This window comes from Panulirus ornatus, chromosome 21, assembly GCF_036320965.1.
Source record: "Panulirus ornatus isolate Po-2019 chromosome 21, ASM3632096v1, whole genome shotgun sequence".
Classification (NCBI taxonomy): Eukaryota; Metazoa; Arthropoda; class Malacostraca; order Decapoda; family Palinuridae; genus Panulirus; species Panulirus ornatus.
In genome coordinates this window covers 23,417,692-23,436,064 of record NC_092244.1, presented here as the reverse complement: position 1 = coordinate 23,436,064, position 18,373 = coordinate 23,417,692, and the positions used below count along the sequence as shown (strand labels likewise).

Genomic DNA, 18,373 nt, shown 5'->3' with positions numbered 1-18,373 from the left:
TATGGTAATTATATGGTAGGGTATTGATTGAGAGGGTGAAGGCATGTACAGAGCATCAGATTGGGGAAGAGCAGTGTGGTTTCAGAAGTGGTAGAGGATGTGTGGATCAGGTGTTTGCTTTGAAGAATGTATGTGAGAAATACTTAGAAAAGCAAATGGATTTGTATGTAGCATTTATGGATCTGGAGAAGGCATATGATAGAGTTGATAGAGATGCTCTGTGGAAGGCATTAAGAATATATGGTGTGGGAGGAAAGTTGTTAGAAGCAGTGAAAAGTTTTTATCGAGGATGTAAGGCATGTGTACGTGTAGGAAGAGAGGAAAGTGATTGGTTCTCAGTGAATGTAGGTTTGCGGCAGGGGTGTGTGATGTCTCCATGGTTGTTCAATTTGTTTATGGATGGGGTTGTTAGGGAGGTAAATGCAAGAGTTTTGGAAAGAGGGGCAAGTATGAAGTCTGTTGGGGATGAGAGAGCTTGGGAAGTGAGTCAGTTGTTGTTCGCTGATGATACAGCGCTGGTGGCTGATTCATGTGAGAAACTGCAGAAGCTGGTGACTGAGTTTGGTAAAGTGTGTGGAAGAAGAAAGTTAAGAGTAAATGTGAATAAGAGCAAGGTTATTAGGTACAGTAGGGTTGAGGGTCAAGTCAATTGGGAGGTGAGTTTGAATGGAGAAAAACTGGAGGAAGTGAAGTGTTTTAGATATCTGGGAGGGATCTGGCAGCGGATGGAACCATGGAAGCGGAAGTGGATCATAGGGTGGGGGAGGGGGCGAAAATTCTGGGGCCTTGAAGAATGTGTGGAAGTCGAGAACATTATCTCGGAAAGCAAAAATGGGTATGTTTGAAGGAATAGTGGTTCCAACAATGTTGTATGGTTGCGAGGCGTGGGCTATGGATAGAGTTGTGCGCAGGAGGATGGATGTGCTGGAAATGAGATGTTTGAGGACAATGTGTGGTGTGAGGTGGTTTGATCGAGTGAGTAACGTAAGGGTAAGAGAGATGTGTGGAAATAAAAAAGAGCGTGGTTGAGAGAGCAGAAGAGGGTGTTTTGAAGTGGTTTGGGTACATGGAGAGAATGAGTGAGGAAAGATTGACCAAGAGGATATATGTGTCGGAGGTGGAGGGAACGAGGAGAAGAGGGAGACCAAATTGGAGGTGGAAAATGGAGTGAAAAAGATTTTGTGTGATCGGGGCCTGAACATGCAGGAGGGTGAAAGGAGGGCAAGGAATAGAGTGAATTGGAGCGATGTGGTATACCGGGGTTGACGTGCTGTCAGTGGATTGAATCAAGGCATGTGAAGCGTCTGGGGTAAACCATGGAAAGCTGTGTAGGTATGTATATTTGTGTTTGTGGACGTATGTATATACATGTGTATGGGGGGGGGGGTTGGGCCATTTCTTTCGTCTGTTTCCTTGCGCTACCTCGCAAACGCGGGAGACAGCGACAAAGTATAGAAAAAAAAAAAAAAAAAAATAATATATATATATATATATATATATATATATATATATATATATATATATATATATATATATATATATATATATATTATATATATATATATATAATATATATATATATATATATATATATATTTCTTTGTTTTTTTTTTTTTTTTTTTGCTTTGTCGTTGTCTCCCGCGTTTGCGAGGTAACGCAAAGGAAATACACGAAAGAAATGGCCCAACCCACCCCCATACACATGTATATACATTCGTCCACACACGCAAATATACATACCTACACAGCTTTCCATGGTTTACCCCAGACGCTTCACATGCCCTGATTCAATCCACTGACAGTACGTCAACCCCGGTATACCACATCGATCCAATTCACTCTATTCCTTGCCCTCCTTTCACCCTCCTGCATGTTCAGGCCCCGATCACACAAAATCTTTTTCAATCCATCTTTCCACCTCCAATTTGGTCTCCCACTTCTCCTCGTTCCCTCCACCTCCGACACATATATCCTCTTGGTCAATCTTTCCTCACTCATTCTCTCCATGTGCCCAAACCATTTCAAAACACCCTCTTCTTCTCTCTCAACCACGCTCTTTTGATTTCCACATATCTCTCTTACCCTTACGTTACTTACTCGATCAAATCACCTCACACCACACATTGTCCTCAAACATCTCATTTCCAGCACATCCATCCTCTTGCGCACAACTCTATCCATAGCCCACGCCTCGCAACCATACAACATTGTTGGAACCACTATTCCTTTAAACATACCCATTTTTGCTTTCCGAGATAATGTTCTCGACTTCCACACATTCTTCAAGGCTCCATGGATTTTCGCCCCCTCCCCCACCCTATGATCCACTTCCGTTTCCATGGTTCCATCCGCTGCCAGATCCACTCCCAGGTATCTAAAACACTTTACTTCCTCCAGTTTTTCTCCATTCAAACTCACCTCCCAATTGACTTGACCCTCAACCCTACTGTACCTAATAACCTTGCTCTTATTCACATTTACTCTTAACTTTCTTCTTTTCACACACTTTACCAAACTCAGTCACCAGCTTCTGCAGTTTCTCACATGAATCAGCCACCAGCGCTGTATCATCAGCGAACAACAACTGACTCACTTTCCAAGCTCTCTCATCCACAACAGACTTCATACTTGCCCCTCTTTCCAAAACTCTTGCATTCACCTCCCTAACAACCCCATCCATAAACAAAATAAACAACCATGGAGACATCACACACCCCTGCCGCAAACCTACATTCACTGAGAGCCAATCACTTTCCTCTCTTCCTACACTGTACACATGCATTACATCCTCGATAAAAACTTTTCACTGCTTCTAACAACTTGCCTCCCACACCATATATTCTTAATACCTTCCACAGAGCATCTCTATCAACTCTATCATATGCCTTCTCCAGATCCATAAATGCTACATACAAATCCATTTGCTTTTCTAAGTATTTATCACATACATTCTTCAAAGCAAACACCTGATCCACACATCCTCTACCACTTTTGAAACCACACTGCTCTTCTCCAATCTGATGCTCTGTACATGCCTTCACCCTCTCAATGAATACCCTCCCATATAATTTACCAGGAATACTCACCAAACTTATACCTCTGTAGTTTGAGCACTCACTCTTATCCCCTTTGCCTTTTTACAATGGCACTATGCAAGCATTCCGCAAATCCTCAGGCACCTCACCATGAATCATACATACATTAAAAAACCTTACCAACCAGTCAATAATACAGTCACCCCCTTTTTTAATAAATTCCACTGCAATACCATCCAAACCTGCTGCCTTGCCGGCTTTCATCTTCCGCATAGCTTTTACTACCTCCTCTTTGTTCACCAAATCATTTTCCCTAACCCTCTCACTTTGCACACCACCTCGACCAAAGCACCCTATATCTGCCACTCTATCATCAAACACATTGAACAAACCTTCATAATACTCACTCCACATCCTTTTCACATCACCACTAGTTGTTTTCACCTCCCCATTAGCCCCCTTCACTGAAGTTCCCATTTGCTCCCTTGTCTTACGCTCTTTATTTACCTCCTTCCAAAACATCTTTTTATTCTCCCTAAATTCTAATGATACTCTCTCACCCCAACTCTCATTTGCCCTCTTTTTCATCTCTTGCACCTTTCTCTTGACCTCCTGCCTCTTTCTTTTATACATCTCCCACTCATTTGCATTTTTTCCCTGCAAAAATCGTCCAAATGCCTGTCTCTTCTCTTTCACTAATAATCTTACTTCTTCATCCCACCACTCACTACCCTTTCTAATCAACCCACTTCCCACGCTTCTCATGCCACAAGCATCTTTTGCGCAAGCCATCACTGCTTCCCTAAATACATCCCATTCCTCCCCCACTCCCCTTACCTACTTTGTTCTCACCTTTTTCCATTCTGTACTCAGTGTCTCCTGGTATTTCCTCACACTAGTCTCCTTCCCAAGCTCACTTACTCTCACAACTCTCTTCACCCCAACATTCTCTCTTCTTTTCTGAAAACCCCTACAAACCTTCATCTTTGCCTCCACAAGATAATGATCAGACATCCCTCCAGTTGCACCTCTCAGCACATTAACATCCAAAGGTCTCTCATTCGCGCGCGTACCAATTAACACGTAATCCAATAACGCTCTCTGGCCATTTCTCCTACTTACATACGTATACTTATGTATATCTCTGTTTTTAAACCAGGTATTCCCAATCACCAGTTCTTTTTCAGCACATAAATCTGCAAGCTCTTCACTATTTCCATTTACAACACTGAGCACCCCATGTATACCAATTATTCCCTCAACTGCCATATTACTCACCTTTGCATTCAAATCACCCATCACTATAACCCGGTCTTGTGCATCAAAACCACTAACACACTCATTCAGCTGCTCCTAAAACACTTGCCTCTCATGATCTTTCTTCTCATGCCCAGGTGCATATGCACCAATAATCACCCATCTCTCTCCGTCAACTTTCAGTTTTACCCATATCAATCTAGAATCTACTTTCTTACACTCTATCACATACTCCCACAACTCCTGTTTCAGGAGTAGTGCTACTCCTTCCCTTGCTCTTGTCCTCTCACTAACCCCTGACTTTACTCCCAAGACATTCGCAAACCACTTTTCCCCTTTACCCTTGAGCTTCGTTTCACTCAAAGCCAAAACATGCAGGTTCCTGTCCTCAAACATACTACCTACCTCTCCTTTTTTCTCATCTTGATTACATCCACACACATTTAGACAGCAGGATTAGCACTCCCCGCGTGACTCCTTCTTCTGTTTCTCTTTTTTAGAAATGGCCCAACCCACCCCCATACACATGTATATACATACGTCCACACACGCAAATATACATACCTACACAGCTTTCCATGGTTTACCCCAGACGCTTCACATGCCTTGATTCAATCCACTGACAGCACGTCAACCCCGGTATACCACATCGCTCCAATTCACTCTATTCCTTGCCCTCCTTTCACCCTCCTGCATGTTCAGGCCCCGATCACACAAAATCTTTTTCGCTCCATCTCTCCACCTCCAATTTGGTCTCCCTCTTCTCCTCGTTCCCTCCACCTCCGACACATATATCCTCTTGGTCAATCTTTCCTCACTCATTCTCTCCATGTGACCAAACCATTTCAAAACACCCTCTTCTGCTCTCTCAACCACGCTCTTTTTATTTCCACACATCTCTCTTACCCTTACGTTACTTACTCGATCAAACCACCTCACACCACACATTGTCCTCAAACATCTCATTTCCAGCACATCCATCCTCCTGCGCACCACTCTATCCATAGTCCACGCCTCGCAACCATACAACATTGTTGGAACCACTATTCCTTTAAACATACCCATTTTTGCTCTCCGAGATAATGTTCTCGACTTCCACACATTCTTCAGGGCTCCCAGAATTTTCGCCCCCTCCCCCACCCTATGATCCACTTCCGCTTCCATGTTTCCATCCGCTGCCAGATCCACTCCCAGATATCTAAAACACTTCACTTCCTCCAGTTTTTCTCCATTCAAACTCACCTCCCAATTGACTTGACCCTCAACCCTACTGTACCTAATAACCTTGCTCTTATTCACATTTACTGTTAACTTTCTTCTTTCACCCACTTCACCAAACTCAGTCACCAGCTTCTGCAGTTTCTCACATGAATCAGCCACCAGCGCTGTATCATCAGCGAACAACAACTGACTCACTTCCCAAGCTCTCTCATCCCCAACAGACTTCATACTTGCCCCTCTTTCCAAAACTCTTGCATTCACCTCCCTAACAACCCCATCCATAAACAAATTAAACAACCATGGAGACATCACACACCCCTGCCGCAAACCTACATTCACTGAGAACCAATCACTTTCCTCTCTTCCTCGATAAAAACTTTTCACTGCTTCTAACAACTTGCCTCCCACACCATATATTCTTAATACCTTCCACAGAGCATCTCTATCAACTCTATCTTATGCCTTCTCCAGATCCATAAATGCTACATACAAATCCATTTGCTTTTCTAAGTATTTCTCACATACATTCTTCAAAGCAAACACCTGATCCACACATCCTCTACCACTTCTGAATCCACACTGCTCTTCCCCAATCTGATGCTCTGTACATGACTTCACCCTCTCAATCAATACCCTCCCATACAATTTGCCAGGAATACTCAACAAACTTATACCTCTGTAATTTGAGCACTCACTCTTATCCCCTTTGCCTTTGTACAATGGCACTATGCACGCATTCCGCCAATCTTCAGGCACCTCACCATGAGTCATACATACATTAAATAACCTTACCAACCAGTCAACAATACAGTCACCCCCTTTTTTAATAAATTCCACTGCAATACCATCCAAACCTGCTGCCTTGCCGGCTTTCATCTTCCGCAAAGCTTTTAATACCTCTTCTCTGTTTACCAAATCATTTTCCCTAACCCTCGCACTTTGCACACCACCTCGACCAAAACACCCTATATCTGCCACTCTATCATCAAACACATTCAACAAACCTTCAAAATACTCACTCCATCTCCTTCTCACATCACCACTACTTGTTATCACCTCCCCATTTGCGCCCTTCACTGAAGTTCCCATTTGCTCCCTTGTCTTACGCACTTTATTTACCTCCTTCCAGAGCATCTTTTTATTCTCCCTAAAATTTAATGATACTCTCTCACCTCAACTCTCATTTGCCCTTTTTTTCACCTCTTGCACCTTTCTCTTGACCTCCTGTCTCTTTCTTTTATACGTCTCCCACTCAATTTCATATATATATATATATATATATATATATATATATATATATATATATATATAATATTTTCTTTCTTTCTTTCAAACTATTCGCCATTTCCCGCATTAGCGAGGTAGCGTTAAGAACAGAGGACTGGGCCTTGAGGGAATACCCTCACCTGGCCCAATTGTCTGTTCCTTCTTTTGGAAAACTAAAAAAAAAACGAGAGGGGAGGATTTCCAGCCCCCCGCTCCCTCCCCTTTTAGTCGCCTTCTACGACACGCAGGGAATAAGTGGGAAGTATTCTTTCTCCCCTATCCCCAGGGATAAATTATATATAATATATATATTATATATATATATATATATATATATATATATAATATATATATATATATATATATATATATATATATATATATATAATTTCCCTGGGGATAGGGGAGAAAGAATACTTCCCACTTATTCCCTGCGTGTCGTAGAAGGCGACTAAAAGGGGAGGGAGCGGGGGGCTGGAAATCCTCCCCTCTCATTATTTTTTTTTTTTTATTTTTTTTTTATTTTTCCAAAAGAAGGAACAGAGAAGGGGGCCAGGTGAGGATATTCCCTCAAAGGCCCAGTTCTCTGTTCTTAACGCTACCTCGCTAACGCGGGAAATGGCGAATAGTTTGAAAGAAAGAAAGAAATATATATATATATATATATATATATATATATATATATATATATATATATATATTATATATATATATATATATATATATATATATATATATATAATATATATATATATATATATACACACGTACATACTTGCTGCCTTCATCCATTCCTGTTGCCACCCCGCCACGCATGAAATGGCATCCCCTCCCCCCTCCCCCACGCGCGCGAGGTAGCGCTAGAAAAAGACAACAAAGGCCACATTCGTTTCCACTCAGTTTTATTATACTTAGACGCTGTCTCCCGTTTTAGCGAGGTAGCGCAAGGAAACAGACGGAAGAGTGGCTCAACCCACCCACATACACATGTATATACATAAACCCCCTTACGCGCACATATACATACCTATACATTTCAACGTATACCACATCGTTCCAATTCACTCAATTCCCTGCACGCCTTCCACCCTCTAGTTTGTTCAGGCCCCGATCGCTCAAAATCTTTTCACTTCATCCTTTCACCTCCAATTTGGTCTCCCACTTCTACACGTTCCCTCTACCTCTGACACATATATATTCTCTTTGTCAATCTTTCCTCACTCATTCTCTCCAGGTGACCAAACCATTTCAATACACCCTCATCTGCTATTTCAACCACATTCTTTTTATTACCACGCATCTCTCTTATCCTTTCATTATTCACTCGATCAAACCACCTCACACCACATATTGACCTCAAATATTTCATTTCCAACACATCCACCCTCCTCCGCACAGCCATATCTATAGCCCATGCCTCGCAACCATATAACATTGTTGGGACCACTATTCGCCCCCTCCCCCACCCTCTGACTCACTTCCGCTTCCATGGTTCCATCCGCTGCTAAATCTACTCCCAGATATCTAAAACACTTCACTTCCTCCAGTTTTTCTCCATTTAAACTTACCCCGCAATTAATTTGTCTCTCAACCCTACTGAACCTAATAACCTAATTAGCTTTCTTCTTTCACACACTTTACCAAACTCAGTTACCAAAATCTGCAGTTTCTCACCCGAATCAGCCACCACCGCTGTATCATCAGCGAACAACTGACTCACTTCCCAAGCCCTCTCATCCAGAACAGACTGCATACTTACCCTTCTCTCCAAGACTCTTGCATTCACCTCCCTAACAATCCCATCCAAAAACAAATTCCAAACTGCTAACCAAGATTTGAGGCAAGACAGACTACTGTGGAATGGAGAATTCTAGGAAGGCATGGATCACATACACAGTAAGAATGCATATGGTCTTTTTGAATTACCTTAAAACCTAAAAATAGTGGTACAGATTTTTGAGTTGGTAGATGTACTTTGATGCTGACAGTCTTAATGACCCTAGCAGTTGATAGGCCTAAATGTCAAACACTTAACCAACCTATCAAGGTATAAGCAAGAATCTTGCCTAAGGATTACAATGCTAAGCTAGCATTCATGTGAATCCAGAGATTCTATGATTTTTGCAAAATTTAACTAGAATCCACAGACAAGGCTTGATTTCTGGAGATTCTGGCCCATAACTGTAGAGGTGGCAACTGTAACTGCAATTTGAAGAAAGATAATTCAAAACTAACTCATGAATTGGAAAATTATTTTGGTGTAATGCAGATAAGATTCTAACCTATAATATAAACTGTACAACTACTGGCAGAAAACATTTATCTATGCCACTAAAAGCAATGATTTGCATCATATTTCACAAGACAGGGTGTTTGTGTGGGTTGAACCAAATCATGAACTTGCTCTGACTAGATGTTAAACAAATGTTATTGATACAGGGATTATCACTACACATTTACTTACTGCAACACTTTCAAATTTGATCAAATTATCATAATAGCATTGATTACTACTTCACGGTGCACACTATGTCATTAAGTGCAGGGTGATCTGATGATGTCATCATCTATTCAAAGTTTATGCTTCAGAGATCAAGTGGTTCCAGTCTTAAATGTATTATTTAACCCTTTTTACTGGGCATTTAATCTCTGGTAAAAGATTGATTATATATGATACTGGATAATGCTACAGAAAAAAGAAGACATACTGATTCATCATTAATGAATCTGAGAGTGGATAAGGATATATGATATAGAAGATAAGTGAAGAAAGTGGCCAAAAAATGAGGGATGTACTATTGAAATTATCTGGACTTGAGAAAAATACACGAGAAAAGAATTTCTAAAAGATCTTTTCAGAAAAAGCTCTGTGGAAATGCATACAGAAGAAGAGAAAAAAGTGAAATGGATTGATACAATAATGGATTAAAATGACAAGTCAAGAATATGGATTAATATATGATGTGTGGAGGGAACCCTATTAAGGAAACTTTATTTCAAATCTAGTCAATTAAGACAGTAAATATGAAAAACCTGTAAAATGTGTTAGAAACAAAAACCAAGGTGCTGACTGCAAGATATCAAGAAAAACTTTAAGAAAAGCCATAAATGAAGACAAAGGTCATTAGTGGACTGGTGAATGTCGTTGTAAACATTTATTAGGTGAATCTACAGCAATAACTTTAAATCACATCATAACGGTAGGATATTTGGTGAATGTGAGAGTGAACATTTAGTAGTACTGTATAGCTTCACAGTACAGATTAGGATAGGGGTTTAAAAGTGGGCTGATGAATGTGACTGTGAACAATTAAAAGTATGAATACAACAGCAACCTCAGCTCACCACTTCATCATGGGACATTAAGTGGAAAAAAAATGAACAGCCATAGGTGAGGACAGATATTACAAATGAGCTAGTGAATGCAGCTGAGAAGTTCTAAAAGTATGACTAGAGCAGCAACTTTAAATTACCACATGATCCCACTTTTAGCAAGGATGAGGAGGAGGATGAATAAGGAATAAACTGTAGCTTAATGGAAGTAGTCTATATTGACCTCTCCATCTTCTGACTCTGATGAGCTTCCCTCCACCTCCATGTAGTCCACTTCTAATGCAGCAGTGTCCTCTCTGGCCTCATAAAATTCTCCTGAGGGGCCATGGGAACAGTGGAAAGGGGAGGAGGGGAGGAGAAAAGGGAGTATGGTGAAGGATGAGGCAAGGAAAATGGATGTATGTGTGGGGATTGAAATACAAAATGAAATGATAATGAAGTAAATACAATTAGGTGTGATCATATACTCAAGAGGGATATATCGTAGTTGAAAAGATGTTTGAACATACATATGAGAAGACAGTGTGGTACAATGTTGGAATGACAAGAAAGTTTAAAGAACAATGGCAGTGACAGGAGGAGTATATGGAATAGAAGATACAACAAAAGAACCATGTAAGTAAAAATATAAGAGTAAATGAAGAAAGATGCAAGTAAGAGAATAAAATCAAGGGTAAAAGTAAAATAGAAATTAATGTTTGAAGGTAAACAAAAAAGTAAAGAAGTGGGTAATCCACAATCAAGGTATGATGCATTTCACAGCAAAGAAAGGATGACATGAATGGACCACATTTAGTTAAAAAAGGAAGTCATGTGAGGGAGTAAAGGATACCAGGAATTCAGGAGGAAAAATTTCCTTATTAGCCACTAAATATACAGCTCCACACTAACACCATGTAAAACTAAATGTACAAAGTCATGTGCTAAATAACTATCATGTGATGGAATATATATCAACAATTATATACATATCGATCTATCCATCTAATATATAGAAGGTGACTAAAAGGGGCAGGAACAGGTGGCTGGAAACCCTTCCCTTCTTGTATTTCAATTTCTAAAAGAGGAAACAGAAGAAGGATCCTGGCATGGGAGTGCTTATCCTCCTCAAAGGCTCTGACTGGGGTGTCTGAATGTGTATGGATGTAACCAAGATGAGAAGATATAAGAAATAGGTAGTATGTATGAGGAAAGAGACCTGAATGTTCTGGCTCTGATTGAAACTATGCTCAAGGATAAAGGGGAAGAATGGTTTGGAAATGTCTTAGGTGTAAAGTCAGGGGTTAGTGAAAAGACATGAGCTAAGGAAGGAGTAGCACTCCTGAAACAGGAGCTGTGGGAATGTGTGATAGATTGTAATAAAGTAAATTCTACATTGTGTGGGTAAAACTGAAGGTGGATGGCAACAGATGGGTGGTTATTGGTGCTTATGCACCTAGCCATGGTAAGAAAGGTCATGAGAGCAAGTGTTCTGGGAGTACCTCACTGATTGTGCCAGCAGTTTGGTGAACGAGACCAGGTATTGGTGATGGATGATTTAAATGTAAAGGTACGTATTGTGGCAGGTGAGGGTATAATTAGTTAGGATTATTGGATTACATATTAATTGACAGGAACATAAAAGAGAGACTTTGAATGTAAATATGCTGAGAGGGACAGCTGGTGGGATGTCTGATTATTGTCTTGTGGAGGCAATGGTGAAGAATTGTTGAGGTTTTCGAAAAAGAGAAAACAGTTTTGAGGAGAAGTGAGTAGTTAACTTGGAAAGAAGACTTTTGGGAAGATATATTAGGAAAGACTGAGTGTGCAAAAGCTGAGAGCAAATGAGGTGGGTAAGGAATGGGAGGTATTTTGGAAAGCAGTGATGGCACTCACAACAGATGAATATGGCATATGAAAGGTAGGAGGCATACACGGAGGTATATTTGTATATATATATATATATATATATATATATATATATTATATATATATATATATATATATATATATATATAATATATATATATATCCCTGGGGATAGGGGAGAAAGAATACTTCCCACGTATTCCCTGCGTGTCGTAGAAGGCGACTAAAAGGGAAGGGAGCGGGAGGCTGGAAATCCTCCCCTCATTTTTTTTTTTCCAAAAGAAGAAACAGAGAAAGGGGCCAGGTGAGGATATTCCCTCAAAGGCCCAGTCCTCATCCTCTGTTCTTAACGCTACCTCGCTAATGCGGGAAATGGCGATTAGTATAAAAAAAAAAAATAATATATATATATATATATATATATATATATATATATATATATATATATATATATATATATATATATAATATATTTTTTTCATACTATTCGCCATTTCCCGCGTTAGCGAGGTAGCGTTAAGAACAGAGGACTGGACCTTTGAGGGAATATCCTCACCTGGCCACCTTCTCTGTTCCTTCTTTTGGAAAATTAGAAAAAAACCGAGAGGGGAGGATTTCCAGCCCACAATCTCCCTTCTCTTTTAGTCGCCTTCTACGACACGGAGGGAATACGTGGGAAGTATTCTTTCTCCCCTATCCCCAGGGATAATATATATATATATATATAATATATATATATATATATATATATATATATATATATATATATATATATATATATATATATATATATTCATTTATTTATTTATTCTTATCTATTTTGCTTTGTCGCTGTCTCCCGCGTTAGCGAGGTAGCGCAAGGAAACAGACTAAACAATGGCTCAACCCACCCACATTCACATGTATATACATACACGTCCACACCACGCAAATATACATACCAACACATCTCAATGTACACATACATATACACACACAGGTATATACATATATACGCATGTACATAATTCATACATTTTTTTTTTTTTGCTTTGTCGCTGTTTCCCGCGTTTGCAAGGTAGCGCAAGGAAACAGACGAAAGATATGGCCCAACCCACCCCCATACACATGTATATACATACACGTCCACGCACGCAAATATACATACCTACACAGCTTTCCATGGTTTACCCCAGACGCTTCACATGCCCTGATTCAATCCATTGACAGCACGTCGACCCCGGTATACCACATCGATTCAATTCACTCTATTCCTTGCACGCCTTTCACCCTCCTGCATGTGCAGGCCCCGATCACTCAAAATCTTTTTCACTCCATCTTTCCACCTCTAATTTGGTCTCCCACTTCTCCTCGTTCCCTCCACCTCCGACACATATATCCTCTTGGTCAATCTTTCCTCACACATTCTCTCCATGTGCCCAAACCATTTCAAAACACCCTCTTCTGCTCTCTCAACCACGCTCTTTTTATTTCCACACATCTCTCTTACCCTTACATTACTTACTCGATCAAACCACCTCACACCACACATTGTCCTCAAACATCTCATTTCCAGCACATCCACCCTCCTGCGCACAACTCTATCCATAGCCCACGCCTCGCTACCATACAACATTGTTGGAACCACTATTCCTTCAAACATACCCATTTTTGCTTTCCGAGATAATGTTCTCGACTTCCAAACATTCTTCAAGGCTCCCAGGATTTTCGCTCCCTCCCCCACCCTATGATCCACTTCCGCTTCCATGGTTCCATCCGCTGCCAGATCCACTCCCAGATATCTAAAACACTTTACTTCCTCCAGTTTTTCTCCATTCAAACTTACCCCCCAATATATATATAATATATATATATATATATATATATATATATATATATATATATATATATATATATATATTTTTTTTTTTTTTTTTGGTTTGTCGCTGCCTCCCGCGTTTGCGAGGTAGCGCAAGGAAACAACGAAAGAATGGCCCAACCCACCCCCATACACATGTAAATACATACGTCCACACACGCAAATATACATACCTACACAGCTTTCCATGGTTTACCCAGAGCTTCACATGCCCTGATTCAATCCACTGACAGCACGTCAACCCCGGTATACCACATCGTTTCCAATTCACTCTATTCCTTGCCCCTTTCACCCTCCTGCATGTTCAGGCCCCGATCACACAAAATCTTTTTCACTCCATCTTTCCACCTTCGATTTGGTCTCCCACTTCTCCTCGTTCCCTCCACCTCCGACACATATATCCTCTTGGTCAATCTTTCCTCACTCATTCTCTCCATGTGCCCAAACCATTTCAAAACACCCTCTTCTGCTCTCTCAACCACGCTCTTTTTATTTCCACACATCTCTCTTACCCTTACGTTACTTACTCGATCAAACCACTCACACCACCATTGTCCTCAACATTTCATTCCAGCACATCCATCCTCCTGCGCACAACTCTATCCATAGCCCACGCCTCGCAAACATACAACATTGTTGGAACCACTATTCCTTCAAACATACCCATTTTTGCTTTTAGAGATAATGTTTTTTCATTTCATTTCAAGCTAAAAGTTTCAGTTTCTAAATTATTTCTTACATTTTTCATATGTATATATATGTATATGTGTGTGTGGTATATGTGCGTATGTATGTGTATATGTATATATATATTATATAATATATATATATTATATATATATAATATATATATATATATATATATATATATATATATATAATATATATATATATATATATATATATATAATTTTATATTATATATATATATATATATATATATATATATATTATCCCTGGGGATAGGGGTGAAAGAATACTTCCCACGCATTCCTCGCGTGTCGTAGAAGGCGACTAGAGGGGACGGGAGCGGGGGGCCAGAAATCCTTCCCTCCTTGTATTTTTTTTAACTTTCTAAAATGGGAAACAGAAGAAGGAGTCACGCGGGGAGTGCTCATCCTCCTCGAAGGCTCAGACTGGGGTGTCTAAATGTGTGTGGATGTAACCAAGATGTGAAAAAAGGAGAGATAGGTAGTATGTTTGAGGAAAGGAACCTGGATGTTTTGGCTCTGAGTGAAACGAAGCTCAAGGGTAAAGGGGAAGAATGGTTTGGGAATGTCTTGGGAGTAAAGTCAGGGGTTAGTGAGAGGACAAGAGCAAGGGAAGGAGTAGCAGTACTCCTGAAACAGGAGTTGTGGGAGTATGTGATAGAATGTAAGAAAGTAAATTCTCGATTAATATGGGTAAAACTGAAAGTTGATGGAGAGAGATGGGTGATTATTGGTGCATATGCACCTGGGCATGAGAAGAAAGATCATGAGAGGCAAGTGTTTTGGGAGCAGCTGAATGAGTGTGTTAGTGGTTTTGATGCACGAGACCGGGTTATAGTGATGGGTGATTTGAATGCAAAGATGAGTAATGTGGCAGTTGAGGGAATATATATATATATATATATATATATATATATATATATATATAATATAATATAATATATTATAATATATATATATATATATATATATATATATATATATATATATCCTTGTTGTACAGTTAGGTTCTGTAAATGCCATCTGCTGGTTGTATGAGCCTGATGGGAAATGACCAGTGGAGACCCCATTGCTCACCAACATGAGATAAAGGGATTCGACTACACAGTATTCGAATTGTCATTTCCCTATTACGGGTGATCATATTCTGGCTGTAGTGCTCCTTCTGCCACATTGGGGTCCCAGGTTCGATCCTGGCTGTTGGAGGTTTGTATGTTATATGGAAATGCGTGCTCATATCTCATATGCACTATAATTGTATATATACCTATGTATATATACGTTTCCCCTCTTCGTCAAATCATTCTCCCTGACCCTTTCACTTCTTACAATCACCCCGACCAAAACACCCTTTATCTGCCACTCTATCATCAAACGCATTCAATAAACCTTTAAAATACTCACTCGATCTTCTCACACCATCACTATCTGTTATCACTTCGCCCCTTCCTTCCTCTTTTAACCAATGTTCCAATTTGTTCTCTTGTCTTATGCACTTTATTTAGATCCTTCCAAAACATCTTTTTATTTACCCCAACTCTCATATGTCCTCTTTGTCAACTTCTGCACATTTCCCTGACCTCTTGCTGCTTTCTTTTATACATCTCCCAGTCATTTGTACTACTTCCTGGCAAATATTGTCCAAATGCCTCTCTTTTCTCTTGATTTAACAATCTTACTTCATTCCACCACTTACTACCTTTTCTAATCTGCCCACCTCCCACCTTTCTCATACCATATGCATCTTTTGGGCAAACCATCACTGCTTCCCTAAATATATCCCACTCCCCACCCACTCCCCTCACATCATTTGCTCTCATCTTTGCCATTTCACACTCAATCTCTCACACAAGTCTCCTTTCTAATCTCACTTACTCTCACCACTCTCTTCTCTATATGGATCTAGAGAAGGCATATGATAGGGTTGATAGAGATGCTTTGTGGAAGGTTTCAATGGTATTTGATGTGGGAGGTAAGTTGCTAGAAGCAGTGAAAAGGTTTTACCAACGATGTAAGGCATGTGTACTAGTAGGAACGGAGGAGAGTGATTGGTTCCCAGTGAATGTCGGTTTGTGGCACGGGTGTGTGATGTCCCCATGGTTGTTTGTTTAAGGATGGGGTGGTTAGGGAAGTAAATGCAAGAGTTTTGGAAAGAGGGGCGTGTAGGCAGTCTGTTGTGGATGAGAGGGACTGAGAAGTGAGTCAGCTGTTGTTCGCTGATGATACAGCACTAGTGGCTGATTCATGTGAGAAACTGCAGAGGTTGGTGACTATTCATGTGGGAATCTGCAGAGGTTGGTGACTGAGTTTGGAAAAGCGTGTGAAAGGAGAAAGTTGAGAGTAAATGTGAATAAGAGCAAGGTTATCAAGTTCAGTAGGATTAAGGGTAAGTTAATTGGGAGGTAATTTTGAATGGAGAGAAAATGGAGGAAGTGAAATGTTTTAGATATCTGGGAGTGGACGTAGCAGTGGAAGGAACCATGGAAGCAGAAGTGAGTCACAGGGGTGGGGGAGGGAGCGAAGGTTCTGGGCGCGTTGAAGAATGTGTGGAAGGCGAGGACGTTATCTCGGAGAGCATAAATGGGTATGTTTGAAGGAAAAGTGGCTCCAACAATGTTATATGGTTGCGAGGCATGGGCTATAGAAAGGGTTGTGCAGAGGAGAGTGGATGTGTTGGAAATGAAATGTTTGAGGACAATATGTGGTGTGAGATGGTTTGATCGAGTAAGTAATGAAAGGATAAGAGAGATGTGTGGTAATAAAAAGAGTGTGGTTGAGAGAGCAGAAGAGGGTGTTTTCAAATGGTTTGGACACATGGAAAGAATGATTGAGGAAAAATTGACAAAGAGGATATATGTGTCTGAGGTGGAGGGAAGAAGGAGAAGTGGGAGACCAAACTGGAGGTAGAAGGATGGAGCGAAAAAATTTTGAGCAATCAGGGCCTGAACATACTGGAGAGTGAAAGGCGTGCAAGGAACAGAGTGAATTGGAACGCTGTGGTATACCGGGGTCGACATGCTGTCAAAGGATTGACCTAGGGCATGTGAAGTGTCTGGGGTAAACCATGGAGAGGTCTGCGGGGCTGGATGTGGAAGGAAAGCTGTGGTTTCGGTGCACTAAACATGACAGCTAGAGACTGAGTGTGAACGAATGCGGCCTTTTTTGTCTGTTCCTGGCACTGCCTCGCTGGAGGAGGGGGGAATGTTATTTCGTGTGTGGCGGGGTAGCGACAAGAATGGATGAAGGAAGCAAGTATGGATGTGCATATGCGCATATATGTATATGTCTGTGTATGCATATGTATGTATACATTGAAATGTGTATGTATGTATATGTGCGTGTGCGTGTGTTATGTATATAAATGTTCTCTCCACCTCTGACAGATATATCCTTTTTGTCAATCTTTCCTGACTCATTCTCTCCATGTGACCAAACCGTTTCAATACACCCTTTTCTGCTCTCTCAACCACACTCTTTTTATTACCACACATCTCTCTTACCCTTTCATTACTTACTCTATCAAACAACCTCACATCACATATTGTCCTTAAACATCTAATTTCCAACACATGCACCTTCCTAAGCACGACCCTATCTACAGCCCATGTCTCACAACCATATAACGTTGTTGGAACCACTATTCCTTCAAATATACCCATTTTGCTTTCCGAGATAACGTACTCGCCTTCCACACATTCTTCAGTGCTCCCAGAACCTTCGTCTCCCCCCTCCCCACTTCCATGGTTTCATCCGCTGCTAAATCCAATGCCAGATATCTAAAACACTTAACTTTCTCCAGTTTTTCTCCATTCAAACTTACATCCCAATCAACTTGTTCCTCAACC

At 40.5% G+C, this 18,373-nt stretch overlaps 1 protein-coding gene across 4 annotated transcripts in view; it reads right to left on the bottom strand.

Annotated features, from left to right (window-relative positions):
• The window catches only part of LOC139756405 (tubulin alpha-3 chain-like), a 468,837-nt gene that overhangs the window by 21,142 nt on the left and 429,322 nt on the right, over positions 1-18,373 (bottom strand). Inside the window, exon 10 of one of the 4 annotated variants that reach the window (XR_011714332.1) lies at positions 10,253-10,427. The exons of 1 other annotated variant lie outside the window; for it this stretch is intronic. Coding sequence is in view for 2 of the 3 variants with exons in the window: in XM_071675831.1 (XP_071531932.1) it covers positions 10,312-10,427 (116 nt within the window). In the remaining variant the exon portion in view is untranslated. The remainder of the gene's footprint in view (positions 1-10,252; positions 10,428-18,373) is intronic. 2 more of the 4 variants (XM_071675831.1, XM_071675830.1) reach the window with 2 other exon arrangements.